Here is a 21,628-nt window from a genome sequence, read left to right on the forward strand (position 1 = left end):
CACAAGCCCAAAGTGTGTCTGGCCTGCTTTTCATGTACTTTGGACAGTTAATATTTGCCCCACTGTGCTTAAACACCCCTTTTGCACACACACACACACACACACACACACACACGCACTCTATGTTGCAATCTTCCCCTTGCTTGAAAGTCAAACGTTTTCTCTTGTCAATGTTGCTTTACTTTAATAAGGACCTTTCATATTAAGATTAAATATGGTCTTTGTCTTTCTCTCCAGCATATTCCCGACTCACGCGTTATTTTGGAAGGTTCCGTAAGCGGAAGTTGAGGCGTTACAGCACCTGTACACCTGCTGCACCCTTTTGGTTCACAGAAGTACTGCACATTGACAGGCATGTATTTATTCTGTTTGCCAACAGGGGGAAATGGTGGCCTGATAGAACGCGCGAGGCAGGCGGGCTAATTGATGGAGGGCGAGAGAAAAGCTACCATGAGGACGTCGCTCATGCCCAAGTTGGCGCGCCCACTACCTCACGTGACGTGACGTCTGTCTTTTCGTTTGACGGGTGATTGACAGCCAAATGAGTGGGTGAAGGAGGGAGGCAATGTTGGGGAACTTATGTCGGCAAGCGTTAGGCGTCTTGTCACTTGCAGTCAACCCACCGAGTTAGCTGCAGTCAACCCAAGTTGCCTGGAGTCAGCAGCAGGATGGAGTCACCTTCCAGTCTGCTCCAACCAAATCGGCCCGAGTCACTTGCAGCCACTAGAGGTGGTACGAGTGGGGGTGTGTCCGGGCCATTCCGAGTGTTGAACAAGTCCAAACTAACTCGAATGGGAAGCAAGCGCGAAACTCAACACGCGAACACCGGAAGTGGAGCCAACATGCAAAAGTAAAACACGTTGAGACGGAAAAGTTGTAGTAGGGTGACGTCACACGCCCTACAGCCCATTTAAAAGTTACACTGATCCAACCCCCCAAAAAAGTGTGTGTGCGTGTGTGTGTGTGTGTGTGTGCGTGTGCGTGTGCGTGTGCGTGTGCGTGTGTGTGTGTGTGTGCGTGTGTGTGTGTGTGTGTGTGTGTGAGAGACCAAAAAAATTTAAAACAAATTTTAAAAAAGCTGCACTGATCCCTCTGAGCCGGTTCCCTGCGCCGGCGACTGGACGTGCCGCTGTCAGCACAATGACATCGCGGCGCTATTTTGAAAGCACTTCCGGCGGCTGTGTGAGGCGCCGCGGGTGCGACAGGTCGGGGCGAGGCTTCAGAGGAGCAGGACGCGCGGAGCGGCTCGGACGCGTGTTGGGGATCTGCGGCCAGGAAGTCTGGCACACGCACAAACTTTGTTTGTGTTCTATTTCTCCCCAAAGTCAAGTGCCGCTTCGCAATGACGTCACGCCACTGGATGGTCACTTTGGGCTTCCTGTTTTTAATGGGCGCCCCGCCTGCCCGAGCACAGGGACAAGGTCAGTTGATTTATTGAGTTAGTTTTCTCTGGTTTATGCTGTGGTCAGTCGACGTGCTCAGTGTGATAACGTCATCAACACACGTGACGTCAGATGCACAGGTGGTAGGCACAGAACCTGCTCAGGGCTCTGCTGCCAACCACCTGCCTAGCACCTTCTACCGTGGCTTTCTGTGACTACTTTATCTCCATAGTAATGAGTCTGACCATGTTTTGAAAAAAAAAAAAAACCTAATGTGACGCTTGCGATCGCCCGTTTAGATGAAGGGACAGCCCCGAGGCGCCGTCCACTGAGCCTCCGAGCAGAAATCACAAATGTGGCTCAAACCGCTATTTGAATCGGCGAAGGTCTTGCCAAGTTACATTTTATATTTGGTGAAAGGCAGTTGGACAGCTGAGTGAGTGCCTTGCTTTGTGTCTGAGAAACAAATTCAGTCGCAAACTCAAAATGTCCACTCATCTTAATGTGTTTATCATCATGCATCCCTGACATCTGTCACCGGCGTCAGTGTCTTCCCCGAAAAGGTTCCGGAGCAAAGTACTGAGTCCCACCGAGCTTTTGGTGTCCTGGAAGGAACCCAGAGGTCCGCTTGACGGATACGTGGTGGCCTACAGCACACAGCCTGGTAAGGCATACGCGATAGCGGCATGCACGAGAAGATGACGCCTGGCCATGCTCGTGCAAACAGGCGGCGAGGAGACGGAGGTAGAAGTGGCCAAAGAGGACACCCGGCTGCTGATCGACAACTTTGATGCCAGTCGAGACTACGCCTTCAAAGTGTTTGCCCTGAGAGGGGCGCTAAGAAGCAAACCGCTGGTGGGCGGACACCAAGGTAAAGCGCCCCTGGGTGGCAGGCAGGGCGCCGAGAATGGACGTTGCCGCCTTTTGTTTTTCAGCCGAACCCTCAGGACGAGAAAGGCTCGAGAGTCAACGTCCGCACGATGGCGCCCCCACACACGCCAACGCCATCACTGAGGGTAAGATGGTCAGGACGTGACAATTGGAGCAGGAAGTGAGGTCGAGCGCTGAGAATAGCCTCCATCAATAGCAGCGGTGGTGGTCAGAAGATTGCCCCAGACTCAATACCCTCAAAACGGCTTCAGACGCATTCCTGATTCTGGCGGTTGTCGCGGCAACACCTCCAGCCCTCTCCCTCCATCTTGTCGGCACTTGCCCAGCCGGCGGGCGTGGCCCCCTGTCAATCAGACGGGGGCCCGTCCCCACACGTCTGTGCCGCCCGTGGGCCAATTCTTTGCGACTCTTGCGATGGTTGTCTCGTCTTTGGTCTTGCTTCAAGCGACGGCCGACCTGCGCTGAGGGATGCTCTTGGAGCTGCTTGTGCTCCTGCGTCCGCTGGCGGCCTGTCGACTGAGCCGCCAAGGCTTTCCAATGTAGTTTCTGCTGCTCGTGCTCCGGTGGGCGACGCCTTGCGCAGGCTTTGAAAGTTGTGTTGCGTTGTGCGGGCTTGTCGGCACTTGTCACACCAAGCAGAGCTCCGGATCGAAGCGGAAGAATATTCGTTTGCCTTTCAAAGGCTTCTGCAAACCGAATGCGGTAAAGCGAGTCACGTCGTGTCGAGCTCCGCCAGGAATGGCAAGAAGCTAAACTTTGACCCGGTGCAGCGGCGGCGAAGGACGCGCTCTCGCACCTAAACGCCCCACAGCCCACGTGTTGCTGCGGTAGTTGTTGCTCAAAGTCGCATGGCGTGGTGAGGTGCAAGAGTTGACAGCGGTGGCGGGACCGACACTGAAAAAGATCAGATCCAGCGAGGCAAAGCCACGTAACAACGGGGAAAAAAGCAGCCTGCAAATGTCTTGCTGGAAAGTTACTCAACACCAATGAACACGAACATTTGCGCGTGTTTGCGCTCTCGCCAAGCTCAGGTGAGGAGCCATTCACGTGCAGCACACCGGCCGCCGCGGATGTAGTGATCATGGTGGATGGCTCCTGGAGCATTGGCCGCAGCAACTTCCACCTGGTCAGAAGCTTCCTGGAGAACCTGGTGCGGGCCTTCGAAGTGGATGAGGACCGCACGCACGTGGGTCAGTAGCGGCCGGCAAGGCAAGCTCTCCGTCCAGCAAATGTGACGTGTTCGGCGCCCACAGGCTTGGTGCAGTTCAGCGGCGAGCCGAGACTGGAGTGGCACCTGAACCGTCACCGGAGCAAAGCAGCCGTGCTGGACGCCGTTCGGAACCTGCCGTACAAAGGCGGGAACACCCTGACAGGTAAACCGGCCGAGCTTGGCACGCTTCCTCGAGCGCTGCTCAAGGAAGCGTCCTCGACAAATCCAGGTCTGGCGCTGAGCTTCGTCCTGGAGAACAGCTTCAAAGCGGAGTCTGGATCCCGAGCTCATGTCCCCAAAGTTGCCATCCTAATTACGGACGGAAAGTCCCAAGATGACGTGGTGCCCCCTGCGCAGACCCTGAGGAACGCCGGGATTCGAGTGTTTGCCGTTGGTACGAATCGGACCCACCGGCGCGGCATCTCACCTAGTGCTGCTGCCTTACATTCTTCCCCATCGGGCAGGCGTGAAGAACGCGGACGAGGAAGAGCTGAAGGCCATCGCCTCGCCGCCCGCCGACATGCACGTCTACAATGTGGCCGACTTTGATGTGATGAGCGACATCGTGGGCGTTCTGACCAGGAGCGTGTGCCGCACGGTGGAGCAGCTGGCAGGTTGGACACGTCACCTGCCGCATTCCTCTGTTTAGAATCGTCAATTGCTTGCCCCTTTCCTTTCTTCAATCTATGAAGTTTGTGCTTTTGAGGGGTTCTGACCTCCAACACATCCAATATGGCTGACGTCGAGTTCTCTCGCTTTGGTTGAGTCCTCTTTCAGTGGGTTTGTTTGGTTCTTTGTTTTGGCTTTTGCAGAGGCAGGCGGTGGCGCCCCCCCGCCCGAAGGCGTGGCCCCTCCCCGCAACCTGGTAACCTCCAATGTCACAGCTCGGAGTTTCCGCGTGACGTGGACACCGCCACCGACTGGTCAAGTGGAGCGCTACCGCGTGGTTTACTACCCGGCGAACGGTGGCAGGCCGGAGGAGAAGGTAGCGCCGATGGGGCTGGGGCGTCTAGGCGGCGGTGTCCGGGTGGTGACACGTTGTGTCCGCATCACAGGTAGTGCCGGGGTCGGAGCACAGCGTCTTGCTGGACCACCTCAGTTCTCTGAGCGAATACCAGGTGGCCGTGTTCGCCGTCTACCGCAGCACCGCCAGCGAGGCACTGAGAGGCAGCGCCACCACGCGTACGTGGGCCGATAGCCCGAGGCCCAGAGCGGCTGAACCCGCCAGCCTAACCTTGGTGCCGTTGACCCCGTAGTGGCCTTGCCCACCGTGGAGCACCTGGACCTGTCAGAGCCCACCCACGACACCATGAGGGTCCGCTGGACGACCGCCCCGGCTGCATCAGGATACATGATCCTTTACGCGCCGCTCAGCCAGGGAGAGCTCGACGACGAGAAAGAGGTAAGCGACGCAAAGACTACGAAAAAACGCGGAAAAATGATAATGACATCACCACGTGCAGACGGATGATGTCATCAGAAAATGGCCAATATGATGTCATGGCAAAATGATGGCCATGTCCTCATATGGAGATGACACCACGTTGGGGCGACACCATCTGAAGACAAATGACGTCCCGCGCAGGTGAAGGTGGCGTCCAATGTGGAAGAGGCGGAGCTGGAGGGTCTGAGACCGTCAACGGAGTATACGGTGACGGTGTACGCCATGTACGGAGAGGAGGCCAGCGACCCCATCACCGGCCAGCTCAGCACGTGTGAGTTGTGCCGCATTAAAATGGCGTCTGCAAGCGGAAGCCACCTGCTCTCAAGCTCGCGGCTATCTTGCCTCAGCCTTTCATTAAGATTGATGACACTTCATGTTGGTGTCTGAAGCCGACGGTTCCGCTGCTTCGTTCCTTTTGTTTCTTCTTTGATGAAACTTGCAAAGAGAAAGATTCCCAACAATGCAAATCCCGCCTGAAGTTTTGAAACCGGGTCCGCTCAGTGAGTGCCGTGCTCTGATTGGACGTCTCTGACGTGCTCGCCCCCTCAGTGGCGCTGCTCCCGGCGACCAATCTGCGGCTGACGGACGTGGGCCACAGCTCTGCCCGACTCAGCTGGGACTCCCCGTCCGGGAAGGCAACGGGCTACAGCGTCGTTTACACCCGCAGCGACGGTGTGGAAAGTAACCAGGTCCGACAAAAATCACTCAAGAAACATTTGTTTCAATGTTTGAAATGTTTGAATGTTGAAACATTCAACATGCGAGCTGCTGCCACGTGAAGCCTCGGTGTGCACGCACGCGTAGGTGGAGGTGGGCCGTGAGACCAACTGGTTGCTAAGCAACCTGAGCCCTCAGACTGAGTACACAGTGGGCGTGGTTGCCACCTACGACCAGGGGCGGGCAGAGCCGGCCACGCAGAGCTTCTTAACACGTAAGCGTTTGGTTCGTTGACATGCACGTGCGCGCACACACCCATTCTCGGGGTTTCCTTGCTCAGGCAACGTTCCAGAACCAACGGACGTGAGAAGCCATGACACCTCTACGGCCGGCTTCCGGGTGTCGTGGCAGACACCCACTGACGACGTGGCGCTCTACCGCCTCAGCTGGACGCCCGCAGACGGTGGCCACCGTGGCGGCGGTGACAGCGGGGAGGTCGGTGTGTGCGCCTTCTCCACGTCAAACGCGCACGCCCAGATCCTTCAGTCGACCCTTCAAGTGACATGTCGTCCGTCAGGTGCTGCTCAACACCAACACGAACACCTACACGCTCACTGGACTCCGACCCTCGACCGAGTATGAGGTCCTCTTGAGCGCCATCTATGAGAATGAGGTGGAGAGCGAGCAGGTTGTACTGCTGGAATACACGGGTATGGTCAGCGCACGTGCGCATTCTGGACAGACAGCCGCATGAGTACACACGCGACTTTTGTCATTTGTAGTGGAGAGAACGACCACTGTTGCTATGACAACCACCAGCATTGCAGGTGAGCTCTTTTGACTGAACGCACCTTTGATATTGCTGTGTTATGGTTTTCATCGTTGTCCTCACTGTCGCGCTCGCAGTGCCTCGTGACGGCGTGCGGGGCATGACCGTGGATGACCGGACCACCTCTAGTCTGCGGGTGTCATGGCAACACTTGGACGCCCACGACGTCCGCCATTACCGCCTCAGCTACAGCAGCGCGGCCGGAAACCAGGAGACGGTAGGATGAGCAATGAAGAGAGCGAGAACTTTGGCAGAGATGGCCGTAAAGTGTTGCCATCCTCTTCCTTGCCGTTCAAGTGTGGGCACCGCGTAGAACGTGGGCGGCCGAGACCCTTTTGGAAAGCCAGAGCAGCTGACGGACATCTGGTTTGTTTTGTTGTGTCAGAGGACGCTGCCGTCCACCCAGAGCAGCTTGGTTTTGCAGCCGCTGATGCCCGACAGCCAGTACAAAGTGACTGTCACGCCTGTTTATCTGGATGGAGACGGCACTACGGTCACGGCCACGGGACGCACGTGTACGTTTCTCACCATGTTGGCGGGGTGCAATTTAGCTCTCCCCCATCTGTCTGTATCGCTGCCACTCTGATTTCTTTCTCTGGCTCTGTTTTACTGTCTGTGTCGCAGTTCCACTGTCACCTCCTGGGAATCTGCGCGTTTCCGAGGAATGGTACAACCGCTTCCGGATCAGCTGGGACCTTCCCGCTTCTCCCACGACGGGCTTCCGCGTGGTGTACCAGCCGCTGTCGGGTCAGTGGCTCGAGCCGACGTGAGCGCTCTCGGGCCGGCGTGAGCGCTCTGAAGTCAGCCCTCTCGCTCAAGCTTGGTTGCGCCCGCAGCCCCTGGACCTGCCTTGGAGACCTTTGTGGGCCGGGACGTGAGCACCATGATGATCGTCAACCTGCTAAGTGACACCGAGTACGGCGTCAAAGTTCTGGCGTCTTACAGTGGCGGGTCCAGCGAGGCGCTGTTGGGCCGGGCCCGGACACGTGAGTCTCTCAACGAGGCCTCCTATCCCGACACGCGCGGCGTCAAAGCTCATTGTCTTGCGGCGGTACCCCGGCAGAGCGCCTGGTCGTGAGCGACCTGAGCATTTACCAGCAGAGCGCCGATGGCTTGTGCGCTCGCTGGCAGCCGCAGAGACACGCTGCCGCCTACCGGGCCGTCATCCAGTCGGCCAGCGGTTAGTAGCGTCTGCCGAGAGACACCGCGTCTGATTGCCTAAGATAAACATTACGCTTTGTGGGGCAGCCGCATAGTGGCTTTGAGCAAGGACTTGATTGCGCTGTCACCGTGCACGACAGGCGGTCACGTGGAGGAAGCCAAGCTGAGCGCAGGATCCATCACCCACTGTTTCAACAACCTAAGGCCCGACACGCTGTACAAGATCAGCGTTTACGCGCAGCTGCAGGACGGAAGCCAAGGCCCTGCAGTGACGGCCGCTGCCAAAACTCGTGAGTACTGACGGCGGGGTTGTGTTGCGTGATGTGACGTGGCAGCTTTGCGACGACTTGTGCAGAAGCCGCCTCAACCCCGGCTCCCACCGTGCCGCCGATCACCACCCCGCTCCCCACAGTTCCCCCTGCCAAAGAAGGTAAATGCACGTTCAACCGAGCAAAAAGTTAGCTTAGCATAGCAGCCCGAGCAGCAGAGTTAGGAGGAAAGACTGACAACCGGCTGCCCGCACAACACACACAGTCTGCAAGGCAGCCAAGGCTGACCTGGCCTTCTTGGTGGACGGTTCCTGGAGCATCGGCGACGACAACTTCCTTAAGATCATCGGCTTCTTGTTCAGTACCGCCGGGGCGCTGGACCGCATTGGGCCTGACGGCACACAGGTAGGCCGCCTCAGAAGGCCGCGGCACCGGCCGGCCCGTCGGCTTTCCTCACCCGTGTTGCAAGCGTCCGCCATGTGCCGCAGGTCGCCATCGCTCAGTTCAGCGATGACACACGCACCGAGTTTGCCTTGAGCGCCTACGACCACAAGGAGCGCCTTTTGGAGGCTATCAACAAAATCTCCTACAAGGGAGGAAACACCCAGACAGGTGAGACATCATCACGCTGGCTCCTGTGCACCCTTTGAAGAAGCCATGCGCTGCCTTGCCCCGTAGGACGTGCGATCCGCCACATGAAGGACAATATCTTCACGGCGGAGGGCGGAGTCAGGAGGGGAGTCCCCAAGGTTCTGGTGGTCCTCACTGATGGCCGATCGCAGGATGACGTCAGCAAAGTCTCAGAGGAGATGCGGATGGAAGGTCGCCGCCGGTTGCCGTCGTCTCGGGACCAATTCACAACCGAGCTGTAACCCGTCCGGCGTCCCCACAGGCTTCGTTGTCTTTGCAATCGGGTTTGCCGACGCCGACTACGCTGAGTTGGTGAGCATCGCCAGCAAACCGAGCGAGAGACATGTCTTTTTTGTGGACAACCTGGATGCTGTCAAGAAGATTGAAGAAAAGCTGGTGACCTTTGTGTGCGAAGCTGCCACGGCCAGTGAGGGAGCAACAGCCGGGAACGTTCTTGCTTGCTGGCTGGCACCTTGCTCATGAAAAACGTGTGTGTGTGTTTGTGTGTGTGCGTGCAGCATGTCCCTCCGTGGCCATGCACGGCAGCGGCACCACTCCCGGTATGACTTGAGCAGTCTCGTTGGTTTGGCTGAGCAGCTGCTGACAGTTCCTCCGCTGCTCGCCAGGTTTCCGCATGATGGAGCTGTTTGGACTGCTGGGGGAGCGCTACAGCAGCCTACCCGGCGTTTCCATGGTACCCGGAACCTTTAACGCATTCCCGTGCTTTCGCTTGCATAGCGACGCGCTCCTGGCTCAGCCAACCAGGTTCGTCTGTGGTAGAAAACAAAAAACAAAGTGTACGCCTGCTGAGTCGTCGTGATGTTTGGGATGCTCGGCATCCCTCAGGTTCCTCCACCCAGAAGGTCTTCCCTCAGACTACACCATTGCGCTGCTGTTTCGCCTGCTGCCTAACACTCCCCAGGAACCTTTTGCACTCTGGGAGGTCTTGGACCAGGATCAGCAGCCACTGGTGGGCGTCATCCTGGACAGTGAGTCTGGAACAGCAAGGGCACAATGTCTGTAGAATGGCCGAATTCCACTTTGCCCGTGTTGACTCGCCATGCAGATGGAGGGAAGACGTTGACCTTCTTCAACAATGACTACAGAGGGAACTTTCAGACTGTCACCTTTGAGGGTCCGCACGTCAAGAAACTTTTCCATGGGAGCTTTCACAAGGTCAGCGTTTTGCCAGCGCATTGGCTTTCGGTAGCCCCTCTGGTGATGGGGCGGGCGTGGCTGACCCGAGTGACAAAGGCAACCAAAACGCACTCTCTGTGCAGCTCCACGTGGTGCTCAGCAAGACTAGCGCCAGCGTGCTTGTGGACTGTCAGGATGTGTCCACCAAGACCATTGAGGCGGCAGGAAACATCAGCACGGACGGAATGGAGGTTCTGGGCAGGATGGTTCGCTCCAGAGGGAACAAGGACAACTCGGCGCCAGTAAGAACAGAGGGGATGCCCTGGTCTTGGTTTCGGTCTTGGCCTGGCTTGATCCTGCCACTGACAATCACTGTTTTGCAGTTTGAGCTCCAGATGTTTGACATTGTGTGCAGTACCTCGTGGGCCTCCAGGGATCAGTGCTGTGAACTTCCTAGTTTGGTGAGTCATCTGTCCACTTTGGGTCTACGTGCTAAGACCTAATATCCCGCCTCCCTCTTTGTCACGCCCCCGTGTGTTGATCCCATGACCACCCAGCGCAACGAGGCCCAGTGTCCTGCCATGCCGAAGGCCTGCACCTGCACTCAGGACAGCAGAGGCCCCGCAGGCCCTGCTGGACCCCCTGTGAGGCGCACACGTGCAATGCACACACGGAGTTTGCTTTTGGAGGCTCTAAATTCCGCATATTTCCAATTAGGGTGGGCCAGGAATAAGAGGAGCCCGAGGTGAGCGTGGAGTCCCCGGTCCAGTGGTGAGTTCTGGGATTTCAAGTTCAGTTTTTGAGCCAATCTCTTGCTGACATGAAGTCAACCGCTTGGTCCAGGGGCCTGCTGGAGCTGTAGGTGATCCTGGAGTGCCAGGACCCCAGGGGGCCCCAGGACCACTAGGGCCCAGCGGGCGCTCCATCAGGGGTTCCCCGGTAACCATGTCATGCACGTGCATGTTCCACACATTAGGACATTTGCCCCTTCCTGAGACATTATGACTCTTCCCGTGCATGTTCATCCACGCACGTGTATCTTTGCACGCAGGGTGCTCCGGGGGAACCAGGACAGAAAGGAGAGTCGGGGCAACGAGGTCTGCAGGTAAACGCCAGGCTCATCAAACGCGTCTCACGCGAGTTAGCCGGCCACTGACCTGCAGTGGCGCGTGTGTTCCAGGGCGTGGCCGGCCGAGTGGGCACTCCCGGCAGAGAAGGACTTCCCGGCCCCAGAGTGAGTGGCGCTGCACTGTGTGCTGTCAACGCGCTTTGTTGCGACTCACGCACGTTCCTCTGTCGTCCGCAGGGGCCGCCGGGCAAAGATGGCCCCCCCGGCCGACCGGGCTCCTCTGGAACCATTGTAAGTCCTTTGAAAGAAGCAACGTAGCACTGCGCTAGACAGGAGAGTCCAGCTGGCGCGTCGTGCGATCATGGGAGGGAGGCCAGTCCAAAGAGAGGGAGCAGCAAGTGTCCCCTCTGAGCTTCTGCTTAGGTCCTAGTAGCGGAAATGAAAATTGTCCAAGCGTGACTCTTCTCTCATCCGCAGGGAAATCCTGGAGCCCCAGGGGCCCCTGGAAACACAGGTGCCCCGGGAAAACACGGAGAACTGGGACCGCCGGTGAGTCCCAGCATCAAACATCACAAGCTAGCAGGGAGCGATGGAGCATTGGAGCAATGCCCATGAACCCCACAATTAGAGAGTCCAAAACCTGCCTGCCACAAGTTCTCTTTAGTCACAGCCAGGTGCAGGTCAATGAGCTCCGGGGTTGGCAGATTGCAATTCGTCTGTCAGTCCACGTTCATGGCCAGTCAGAGCAGAGCTTTTGAGTCTTTTGTTCCCGCTGCCAATGTTTTTCTTCTCGCTGCAGGGTCCGAGCGGAACCAAGGGCGACAAAGGCGAACGGGTACACCTTGTTCCTCTCCCCGATCGGCCGCCATGTTTCGTCTCCTCCTCTTACTTGACTTTGTGCTTTTGCATTTCCAGGGCGACCTGCAGTCCACGGCCACAGTCCAGACCATCGCCAGGCAGGTGTGTGAGCAGCTGATTCAGAGTGAGTACTTCAATACGGCAGGTTAGCCCTGGCAAACGTCAGCATGGACGTGACCCCCGAATAAAAGCCGCCCGACCTCCATGCTGCTCGCAGGTCACATGGCTCAGTTCAACACCCTCCTAAACCATGCGCCCAGCCCATCTGTGACCATCCGCACCGTCCCGGGACCTCCTGGGGAACCTGGTCGAAATGGATCGCCAGGGCCCCAAGGGGAACAGGGCCCCTCTGGAAGGCCTGGTTTCCCCGGACAAAATGGACAGAACGGCCAGCCCGGAGAACGAGGTGCGCCGGGCCGAGCTGAGTCGACCAACGGGCAACTCTCAATAGCAATATTGACATCTGTGTGCGTGTGCACAGGTCCCCCAGGTGAAAGGGGTGAAAAGGGTTCCGCTGGTGTGGGAGTTCAGGGCCCTAGAGGACCGCCAGGACCTCCTGGTAATCCCTTCATGATGTTTGCATCCCTTCATGTCCCTTTGCATGCCCCCACCCATTGCTAACACCTCCCATAATGGGGCGAGACCCAACAGTCCTCCTCACTCCGAGGTCATGTCCTCACATCCCACCATTTGGGTGCAGGTGCTCCAGGCCAAGGCAGGTCCGGCAGTCCAGGCCCGTCCGGAAGACCTGGGAATCCAGGAGCACCAGGACGTCCCGGGGTTCCAGGCCCAGTGGGCTCCGCCGGTCCTCCGGGTTACTGTGACCAGAATTCCTGCGTGGGCTACAACGTTGGAGGTACGTAGTGAAGGCCGCCCACAGGAAGTAGTTGTGGACACTCGGCGGCACTCTTCTTCCGAGCCCCCATCAGCCTGTTTTACTCCTCCTTATTCTGTCCCGCTAACCTATCGGAGACCCTTTCAAGCGATTCAAGTCTTGGTACGCCATTGTGGATGTGTCACTATGAGGCGGCGCTGACTGACGCCCTGAATTGAGTGTCGATGTTGCTGGTGTTGCTGTTCCTGCAGTCCAGCTGCCATCCAACATTTTCCCCAACTACGGTGAAGCAGAGGAGGAAGACCCGTACCGCTACTACCAGCCTGACTACCCGCCTCCACGGCCCGTCCAGGACCCGGAACTGGATACGGAGCGTTCTGAACTGGACCTGAACTCCCAAGATGAGGTGGTGGGGCCATAGAGGAGCCTGGGCAGAGGCAGCGTCAAGAAGAGAAGCTCAGCGTGAGGAAGAGGTCCGGTGGACAAAGCCTAGCTCACACATGTAATCTCTGTAAATCCTTTTCAGGAAGTCAAGAAGTGTTGAACACACACACACGCACACATAGACACACACTTGTGCATCTGATTGGCCACTGCCCAGAACGGGGGCGTGCGATGACGCTTGACATCGAGGAAGCGTTTGAAAGAGCTTGTGGCAGTCAAAGTAATTTATTTGGAAGACGTTCTGTCCAGTTTGTCAACACAATAAAAAAATGACAGTACAGTCCAAGTATGAGTCGCGAAAATGTCATCGTGATTCAGCTCTTCTGGTGTTCATTGCTTCATTTCAACTTATTTGCTTTTCATCCCTGTCCCTGTCTTGATCTCTGTCTCACCTATTTGTCTCTTTAATTTCTCTCCCCTCTTTATCTCGTCTGCTCTTCCTCATTCCTTCATCTGTGTATGTACTCATGTCTGTCTTCATACCGTCACATTTTCATTTCTCCAGTTCATAATTTGCCTCCTTGTGTCATTTCATGTCTTTATATCTCAGCCTGCATATTTTTACTTCATCTTCAAATTGTCATTGTTTCATCTAATCATGTCTTCAAGACGGTCCCTGCTTCTTGTGTTCACCCTGGCGCCTCTTTACCATGGTTGCTAAGCAGCCTCGGCCAAGCTCTTCTTCGAGTGGCTGCCGTCGGCTGCCTGGCAACCTCATCTGACCCCGTCCTCCAGAGACTGCGCCTTCACGAGCCTGATCTTGAGAGCGAGTGCTCCACACCTTTTAGCAGGATAAAAATGTAAGGTAACTTGTACGTTTTTTTAAACTAATGTATTGTATGTAATGTATAATGTCAAAATATTTTAAGCTGTGTCGTCATAACATCCCGGGGTCGGAGGTGGTGGAAGCGCGGCGTGTAGTTCTGGCAGTGACAAGTACATGTCACTCTGGTACAACACGTGTACGGCCTCAGCTCTGATAGGCCAGTGTGTAGAGGTTCAAAGCTTTGGCGTGGAAGCACATCTTCACGGTGGCAAAGTTGCACAGGATTCTCTGGTGGGCAGAAAAGGGGTCACGCTAGCCAGGAAGCCGGCAGGTCCGACCCGGCCGCCTCCCACCTTCATGTCTCGACTCTTCTGCTTCTCAAAGTCATCGATGGTCTCCTCCAGCTGCCGCGTGGTGCGCGCCGCATCCATGCTGGCTCGCTGCAATTCACTCTCGGCCTGACGCACAGCGGGAGAGGCAGCTTCATCATTGACATCCTCCCCCCCCCCGTACGCCGCCGGACCAACACGCGGCGGGGAACCCACCTGAGACTGGACTCAAGCAACAATGGCCCCGACGTTACAAAATGTTGCGAGGCAAACCGGGAAACGCGAGGGAGCTACGGCCGCACGGGTCAAGTGAACAAAAACGCGATGCCGTTGTTTGGGGAAATGGATTGGATCCAAAACCGAGTTAGGAGCTGGCTGCCTGCACACATCAAAGAAGTCAAGCTAAAGGATACGATGACTTGACGGTCGGACGGGTTCCGTTGGCGAGTGCGCTCCAGTTGCAGCATCTGCTTGGACTCACGAGTCCTGGTGTTCTGGACCGCCCTAAGGTCCTACTGAAAAGCCGCAGTCATCCCCATAGCGGCCTTGGTCATGCTAACACTAACGCTACACTAGCTCACCCGTTTCCGCCACACGACCACGCCGTAACCTTTCAGCGGCTTGATCAATTTGGCCTCCAGCCGCTCTACCTGAAAAAATGCAGGTGTGCCACATCATATTTGTCTGGCTGTCATCCATCCATCCATCCATCCATCCATCCATCCATCCATCCCCCCCCACACACACACTCACACCTGGGCTTGCCGATAGTCTTGAATCTTGGCCAGGTGTTCGGCAAACCGCTTCATGCCTTTCTTGAGACTAGGGGTCTCGGTGTCAGTGTAGTCGGCCACCTCTCGCACCAGGACGTCAGCCTTGTTGCGCACCCTGGCAGCTTTGCGGCCATAGGCGGCAAACATTTGACACATCTCGTCAAAAGTGCTTCTCCACGTTGCTGGTGTTCTCCTGGATCCCCTTGGTCTGGTTGTCCCTGAACAAACATCGTGTCCCACCATTGTCACCTAATGTGCCATACGTGAGCCAACACAAGGAAAGGAGCCCGTTTCATCATATGACTTGCGACAAGTCATCTCTCTGTACGCTGTAGCTACAAAATAATGAAATGGTCATCCGCGAGATGGACAAAAGGTACGCTCGTCTTGCCTATTGTTGTCTATGCACCTACAACACAAATAGACTGTCCAAAACTATAGTCTGTCCCAAAATGCTCGAGTTTTAGCTGACCCTCTGCTCCTTTGTGCAGATGATGGACACCATGTGTGTGAAGGTTCAGGACCACCTAAACTCACACATGTTCTCCCAGGACCGTGCAGTCCGGGAGGACATGAAGATTGCGGAAAACCTGATGAATGATGCAAAAAACTCCAAAAGGGTGGGTGAACTTGAGCTCATGCTAGCTGGTTCTGAGTGGAATTTTGAAGTGTGCCCCTTCCTTCTCTGGACCCTCCAGCTTCTCCCTAGCCTCTACCACCTGGGCGGTGATGCTTTCCACGGTGCCATTCAAGACAAGTTGGAGTTGGTGGCAGTGGAAGTGGCGCGCGGCCATGATGGAGGAGCAGCTGCGGGTAGTCACACGCTGACAACTGGCCTCCATGTGCACGTTTAAGCAAACGTTTTATCTTACACAAGCTAGCAACGTTTGAGGTGGTCCGACACAGCGGCATCACTGACGGCTTATTGTTCAGAAAGACGTCGAACTATTTGTCGTTACAAAAGCACATTTCTGCTTGTTTGATTGATTTTGGCAAGTACATAACACACTAATTGCAGCTTTGTTTCACACACAATATGTTTACATGACTTGTCGAAATGGGTTTGCTAGTCACACATGGTTTCAATGGCAGACACACAATCTACATTTCACATGACAGTAATCATGAAAAGAGATGTTTGTTTTACATGTACAACGCAAGCCCAAAATCCACTGAGGACTGCAGGGCTGGTTTATTCCATGAAAGGAAGAAAAAACTGCTGTGAAGGTGTACGTCAAGGTGCGCATTTTTGTCGGCAGGCCTTTATTTATTGGGGAGCCAATTTCATTTTAGTTCATAAAAAGTCAAATTGAGAAAAATATTAAAAAATGCTTTTTACAAAACAAACTACATATGTTTACAAATGCAAATAGTTATAGGAAAATGTCAATGAGTCCTGAAACACCAGTTTTGGAGGGTTGACAAATTATTTATTTCCATGACTGCACAGCCGCAACAAAAGGTCAAACAGTCGTCTGGGAGTTAGAGTCCTCTTGACGGGCATGCCACAAAAGCAATGTCATTGAGCCACAATAACAAAATGACGTCGCTCAGGCAAACCTTGGCAATTTTCTCAATCTCGTACCTTTGAAGCATTTCATTAATTTGTTCCAGGTACATAATAGCATATCATCACGCAGTCGATACAAATCACACCCGAGTCGCCAATGCAACTCCGACCTATTGGTTTGTATCGGAGCGCACTTTTCCTAGTCCAGTGCTTCTCAATTATCTTAGTGTGATTGGGATGCAATGACTTTATAAGTGCCGCCTTAATTTATTTGCCGTCATACTATCCGCTGCCAACATTGTAAGGCACAGTAAACACACCGGTCTTTCCTCGTCTCCCATCGTAGTCACACTGAAGCCGAGCACTACGTACGCTTCATCATGTTTCCTTGTCTTAGCTTTCGTGTCACTCTCCGCCGTTCTTTTCAACCTTGTTAAATATTTTTCCATCGTGTCCCACTGCACTTTTTACTGCCTGCTCTGTGCTGTGTGTGCGTATGTTGCGCGCGCTCTACACTGTAGAGCGAAGACTGTTCCAGTGGTACCGCCACTCCCACCTACTGCAGTGGATGTCTAATTACCCTTTAATCTAGTACAGCCAAAGGAAAAGCATGTTTCCTGGCCCTCCACCAGGGGGACGCACCCCACTATTTGAGAAGCACTGTCCTAGTCGGACTTTCCTCAAATGCAGCGTTAGTCTTGCTTCCGCTGTGACGCAGTGCGGCTAGGCTACGCCAGCGATGAATCGGCTCGCTTAGTCCGGTTTCAATCAGGAAATGACAGAGCAGAAGATTTTGTTTTTTGAAAACACAATGGCACTGAGTTTATTTCTTTTTGGAGACGCCCACGGTGCGGCCGCGCCGGCCGGTGGTCTTGGTGTGCTGACCGCGTACGCGCAAGCTGCAAAGGATGCGCGAGTCAGTTAGGGGGGGGTGTCGGCGAGGTTCAAGATTGCCACGGGCTACCGAGAGAGGACTCACCCCCAAAAGTGTCGGAGACCGCGATGAGCTCGTATTTTCTTCAGCCGCTCCAGATCTTCTCGCAGCTTGTTGTCCAGGCCGTTGGCCAGCACCTGAAAGCGGCGTGTGCGGTTGGATTTTACTCGCCTTTGGACAATGTCTTTGACAAAATCTTGAGGGCAAAACCCGCACCAAGATGAACGGGATGATCAAAACAGTTCAGAATGGATTAACTATCAATTCATCATTGCACCTCTGAGGTGGATTGTTAGGGGGACATGACTAGTGTCAAGGTTTTTGTCTTTTTGCAGCATTTGTCATCTCGGCTTTTCATCCATCACATGTAGGTATGCAACATAAGCGGGCAATGGCTCAACACGAAAGCTGGCGATTTCATCCACTCACTTGACTGAATTTCCCGTCCTTGACATCCTTCTGCCTGTTGAGGAACCAATCCGGGATTTTGTACTGGCGAGGATTTTGCATTATGGTCACCACCCGTTCCACCTGCACACAGATGGTTCAGTGTGGCTGCAGCTCCAAATGGGACAAGACCCTGGCCGCCACGAGCGGGCTCACCTCCTCATCGGTCAGCTCGCCGGCTCTTTTGTTGAGGTCGATGTCGGCCTTCCTCAGCACCACATGAGCGTATCGTCGGCCCACACCCTGAGAAGGCGGCACCAAAAATATTGGAACAGGGAAGTAACATCAACGTCCTGCCACCTCCCCCCTTACCTACCTTGATGGCAGTGATCGCAAAGGCGATTTTCCGCCTCCCATCAATGTTTGTGTTCAAGACACGTAGTATGTGCTGGAATTTCTCGGGTATGACCAATGCCTACAGAACAACACATCAAAGCTCACTTGAAGTAGAGCACGACGCAGCCACTCCACATTGACGATCGTTACAGACGTCAGAACATCTCGGGTCTAACGAAATCCTACAGAAACAACTTGTAGTTTAGCACGAGGGGCGGCTCCATATTGACGGCCGTTACAGACGTCGGAGCTTCTGTGCGTGAACAATCAAGCGGCGCAAACGGCTCCATTAAATTAGCAGCGGCAGCGACTACACGCTTGCTTTTAAAGACCATGTCTGCCCTCACTAACAATCAGTTCAACATCGTATCTGCTCGCACACACTTCGCGCACCCCTCAAAGATACTTGGGGCGCGGATCGACCACTATTCGCAATGGATGGCGACCGATTTGGATTGTCGAGCAGGATTCTCACCATCTTGAAAGCTGGTTCCGCGTGGTAGGAAGTGACGCAGGTCTCGCGACACTTTGACCGCGCTGGGGGTGGAAATCGGTTGATCTTGAATGACGTCACGTTCGGTCAGTCGGACAAACATTGTGTCCGATTGACTGTGCAACTATAGTTATATATAGTTATATATGGTGAATAATTATATATATATATGAACAGTTATATATGGTGAATAATTATATATATCTATGAACAGTTATATATGGTGAACGGGGTTGATCGCCTCACAACCCCGTTAAGATGAAGCATGCAACCCCGCCCCCTTGCGCTCCTTCTCGATCCATATACCGTTTTTTTTCCATGTATAATGCGCAAAATTTAACAAATTTATTGTCCTAAAATCTGGGGTGCGCATTATACATAGGTACAAAAAAAAAGAAAATATCTTTTTTAAAGAAAATCATGGTACAACAATTTTTGAAGAAAATCTTGTCACGGATGGTTCTTTACAACGTCACTTTCCTCTCTTTTCATTTTAACCTAACTGATCGCGGTGGTGCCTTTCTGGGCAGTCGGAGAAATCAACGCCAACAAAAGTCAAGTTTATTTATTTAAAAAAACATACATCCAGTCTAGTTAAGAAATCACCAGAAAGATCACCATGACAATTGTGAATAATAAATAAATAAATATTAATATATATTATATATATATTATTATAATAATAAATAATTGTGATAAATAACTGAAACATCACTCAAATATTGGTGATCCCGTTGAGAGTCTCACATATTTCTTCGCTATCGAGTTTGCTACTGCATGCGCAGTGATACTGACCGGCAGAATAACATCCGGTTGTTCCCAAAGATGATTTTTTTCTGAAATCATTTTATGTTTACGGACTTAAGTAACCCGGCCGGGTCATACCAAAGATTATAAAAATGGGACCCATTACCTCCCTGCTTTTCACTCAGCATTAAGGGTTGGAATTGGGGGGTTAGATCACCAAATGATTCCCGAGCACGGCACCGCTGCTGCTCACTGCTCCCATCTCCCCCAGGGGATGGATCAAAATCACACGGGGATGGGTCAAATGCAGAGGACAAATTTCACCACACCCAGATGCGTGTGTGACGATCATTGGGACTTTATAATGATCTCTCTCCAGCACGTCCTGGGTCGTCCGCGAGGTCTCCTACCGGTGGGACATGCCCGGAACACCTCCCAAGGGAGTTGTCCAGGAGGCATCCTGATGAGATGCCCGAGCCACCTCATCTGGCTCCTCTCAACGTGGAGGAGCAGCGACTCTACTCAGAGTCCCTCCCGGATGACCGAGCTTCTCACCTTATCTCTAAGGGACAGCTGCGGTGGAAACTCATTTCGACTGCTTGTATCCGGGATATCGTTCTGTCGGTCACGACCCATAGCTCGTGACCATAGGTGAGGGTAGGAGCGTAGATTGATCGGTAAATTGAGAGCTTTCCCTTTTGGCTCAGCTTTCTCTTCACCACGACGAACCGGTACAGAGTCCGCATTACTGCCAACGCCGCACCGATCCGCCTGTCGATCTCGCGCTCCATCCTGCCCTCACTCGTGAACAAGACCCCAAGATACTTGAACTCCTCCACTTGGGGCAGGATCTCATCCCCGATCCGGAGAGAGCATTCCACCCTTTTCCGGCCGAGGATCATGGACTCAGATTTGGAAGTGCTGACCCTCATCCCGACTGTTTCACACTCGGCTGCGAACCGCTCCAGTGAGAGCTGGAGATCACGGCTTGAAGAAGTCGTCTGGAAAAAGCAGAGACGCAATGCTGAGGTCCCCAAACCCTCAATCTCAACCCTTAACGCCTCGGCTGCGCCTAGAAATTCTGTCCATAAAGGTTATGAACAGAATCTGTGACAAAGGGAAGCCTTGGCGGAGTCCAACCCTCACTGGGAACGAATCCGACTTACTGCCGGAAATGCGGACCAAACTCTGACATCGGTGATACAGGGCCCAAACCACCCTTATCACTTGGCTCGGCACCCCCTACTCCCGAAGCACCCTCCACAGAACTTCCTGAGGGACACGGTCGAACGCCTTCTCCAAGTCCACAAAACACATGCGGACTGGTTGAGCGAACTCCCATGTCCCCTCGAGGATCCTGCCGAGGGTGTAGAGCGCTGGTCCACGGCCAGGACGAAAGCCACACTGCTCCTCCTGAATCTGAGGTTCGACCCCATTCCTCTCCAGCACCTCTGAATAGGCAAACTACGGCCCGCGGGCCACATCCGGCCCACGGGGCCATTTAATCTGGACCGCCAAACCTGAATAAATTGTATTATTAATATTTTTTGGGGTCATTTTCCCTGCAATTACTATGTTTCCCCAGTAGATGGGGAAGCGCCCGCCCGCGCATTTACTCCCGGCAGCCGTGTCAGAAAGCTCGGTGCACACTCACAAGTGCGTGTGCGTACTCAGTAGGGGTGTAAATTGTGGGTTTTGCCACGATACGATATCATATCAAAGTCAAAGTCAAAAGTCAAAGTCTGCTTTATTGTCAACGTCTTCACATGCCGAGACACACCAAGAGATCGAAATTACGTTTTCTCTATCCCACGGTGACAAGACATATTACACGATAGACATACAAGTAAACGACGCAATATAAAAAACAAGAAGGCACAAACAATAAATAATAAGAGTAATAATAAATAATAAATAAACAGATAACACAACAAATAATAGCTAGTGTGCATACAGACAGTAAAAGTACAGGACGCTACGCAGAACGGGGAAGCGAGTTCAGGATCCTAACAGCCTGGAGTATGAAGCTGTTTGAGAGTCTGGTGGTGCGGGAGCGCAGGTTTCTGTACCTCTTCCCAGAGGGCAGAAGCTCGAAAAAAGAGTGAGCGGGGTGACTCACATCACTCACAATCGTGGTCGCCTTGCGGGTGAGATGGGAGGTGTATATGTCCTTCAAGGAGGGGAGCGAAGCACCAATAATCTTACCAGCCGTGTTCACTATGCGCTGCAGGGCCTTCAAGTTGTAGTCAGTGCAGCCGCCACCCCAAACAGCAATACAGCTGGAGAGGACGCTCTCAATGGTGCCGCGGTAAAATGTAGTCATGACGGCCGGAGGAGCGCTCGCTCGCCTGAGTTTCCGCAGGAAGTACAGGCGGCGCTGGGCTTTCTTTGCCAGTGATGCGGTGTTGGTGGACCAGGAGAGATCCTCACTGATGTGCACCCCCAGGAACTTGGCGCTGCTCACTCTCTCCACCACA

General features: G+C 54.0%; 2 protein-coding genes and 1 pseudogene across 2 annotated transcripts; 1 reads left to right on the plus strand and 2 right to left on the minus strand.

The window, feature by feature from the left end:
- The first annotated feature begins 1,191 nt into the window (after nt 1–1,191).
- LOC133144475 (collagen alpha-1(XIV) chain-like) lies at nt 1,192–13,102 on the plus strand. The gene is made up of 47 exons (XM_061267191.1): nt 1,192–1,421; nt 1,930–2,046; nt 2,110–2,253; nt 2,318–2,398; nt 3,305–3,463; nt 3,527–3,646; nt 3,713–3,877; nt 3,948–4,097; nt 4,296–4,468; nt 4,539–4,665; nt 4,740–4,885; nt 5,069–5,198; nt 5,477–5,616; nt 5,732–5,858; nt 5,925–6,079; nt 6,162–6,294; nt 6,367–6,411; nt 6,491–6,630; nt 6,799–6,928; nt 7,038–7,160; nt 7,250–7,399; nt 7,477–7,593; nt 7,715–7,864; nt 7,930–8,004; nt 8,109–8,248; nt 8,332–8,455; nt 8,522–8,665; nt 8,736–8,900; nt 8,992–9,033; nt 9,100–9,238; nt 9,320–9,462; nt 9,540–9,649; nt 9,754–9,912; nt 9,994–10,071; nt 10,168–10,254; nt 10,328–10,381; nt 10,454–10,549; nt 10,662–10,715; nt 10,791–10,844; nt 10,917–10,970; nt 11,157–11,228; nt 11,479–11,514; nt 11,595–11,661; nt 11,755–11,943; nt 12,019–12,096; nt 12,238–12,393; nt 12,624–13,102. The coding sequence occupies exons 1-47, from the start codon at nt 1,343–1,345 to the stop codon at nt 12,791–12,793; spliced, it is 5,487 nt and encodes a 1,828-aa protein (XP_061123175.1). The 5' UTR covers nt 1,192–1,342; the 3' UTR covers nt 12,794–13,102.
- On the minus strand, nt 13,061–15,526 carry LOC133144969 (CBY1-interacting BAR domain-containing protein 1-like; annotated as a pseudogene).
- A 1,459-nt stretch (nt 15,527–16,985) lies between these two features.
- Nucleotides 16,986–18,459, minus strand: rps18 (ribosomal protein S18). Its single transcript, XM_061267281.1, has 6 exons — nt 18,387–18,459; nt 17,892–17,990; nt 17,732–17,818; nt 17,558–17,659; nt 17,174–17,265; nt 16,986–17,093 (listed from the first exon to the last, which is right to left on the minus strand). Exons 1-6 carry the CDS (start codon nt 18,387–18,389, stop codon nt 17,018–17,020), a joined length of 459 nt encoding a protein of 152 aa, XP_061123265.1. The 5' UTR covers nt 18,390–18,459; the 3' UTR covers nt 16,986–17,017.
- Between the last annotated feature and the right edge of the window lie 3,169 nt (nt 18,460–21,628).

Source organism: Syngnathus typhle, linkage group LG20, assembly GCF_033458585.1.
Source record: "Syngnathus typhle isolate RoL2023-S1 ecotype Sweden linkage group LG20, RoL_Styp_1.0, whole genome shotgun sequence".
NCBI classification, from domain to species: Eukaryota; Metazoa; Chordata; class Actinopteri; order Syngnathiformes; family Syngnathidae; genus Syngnathus; species Syngnathus typhle.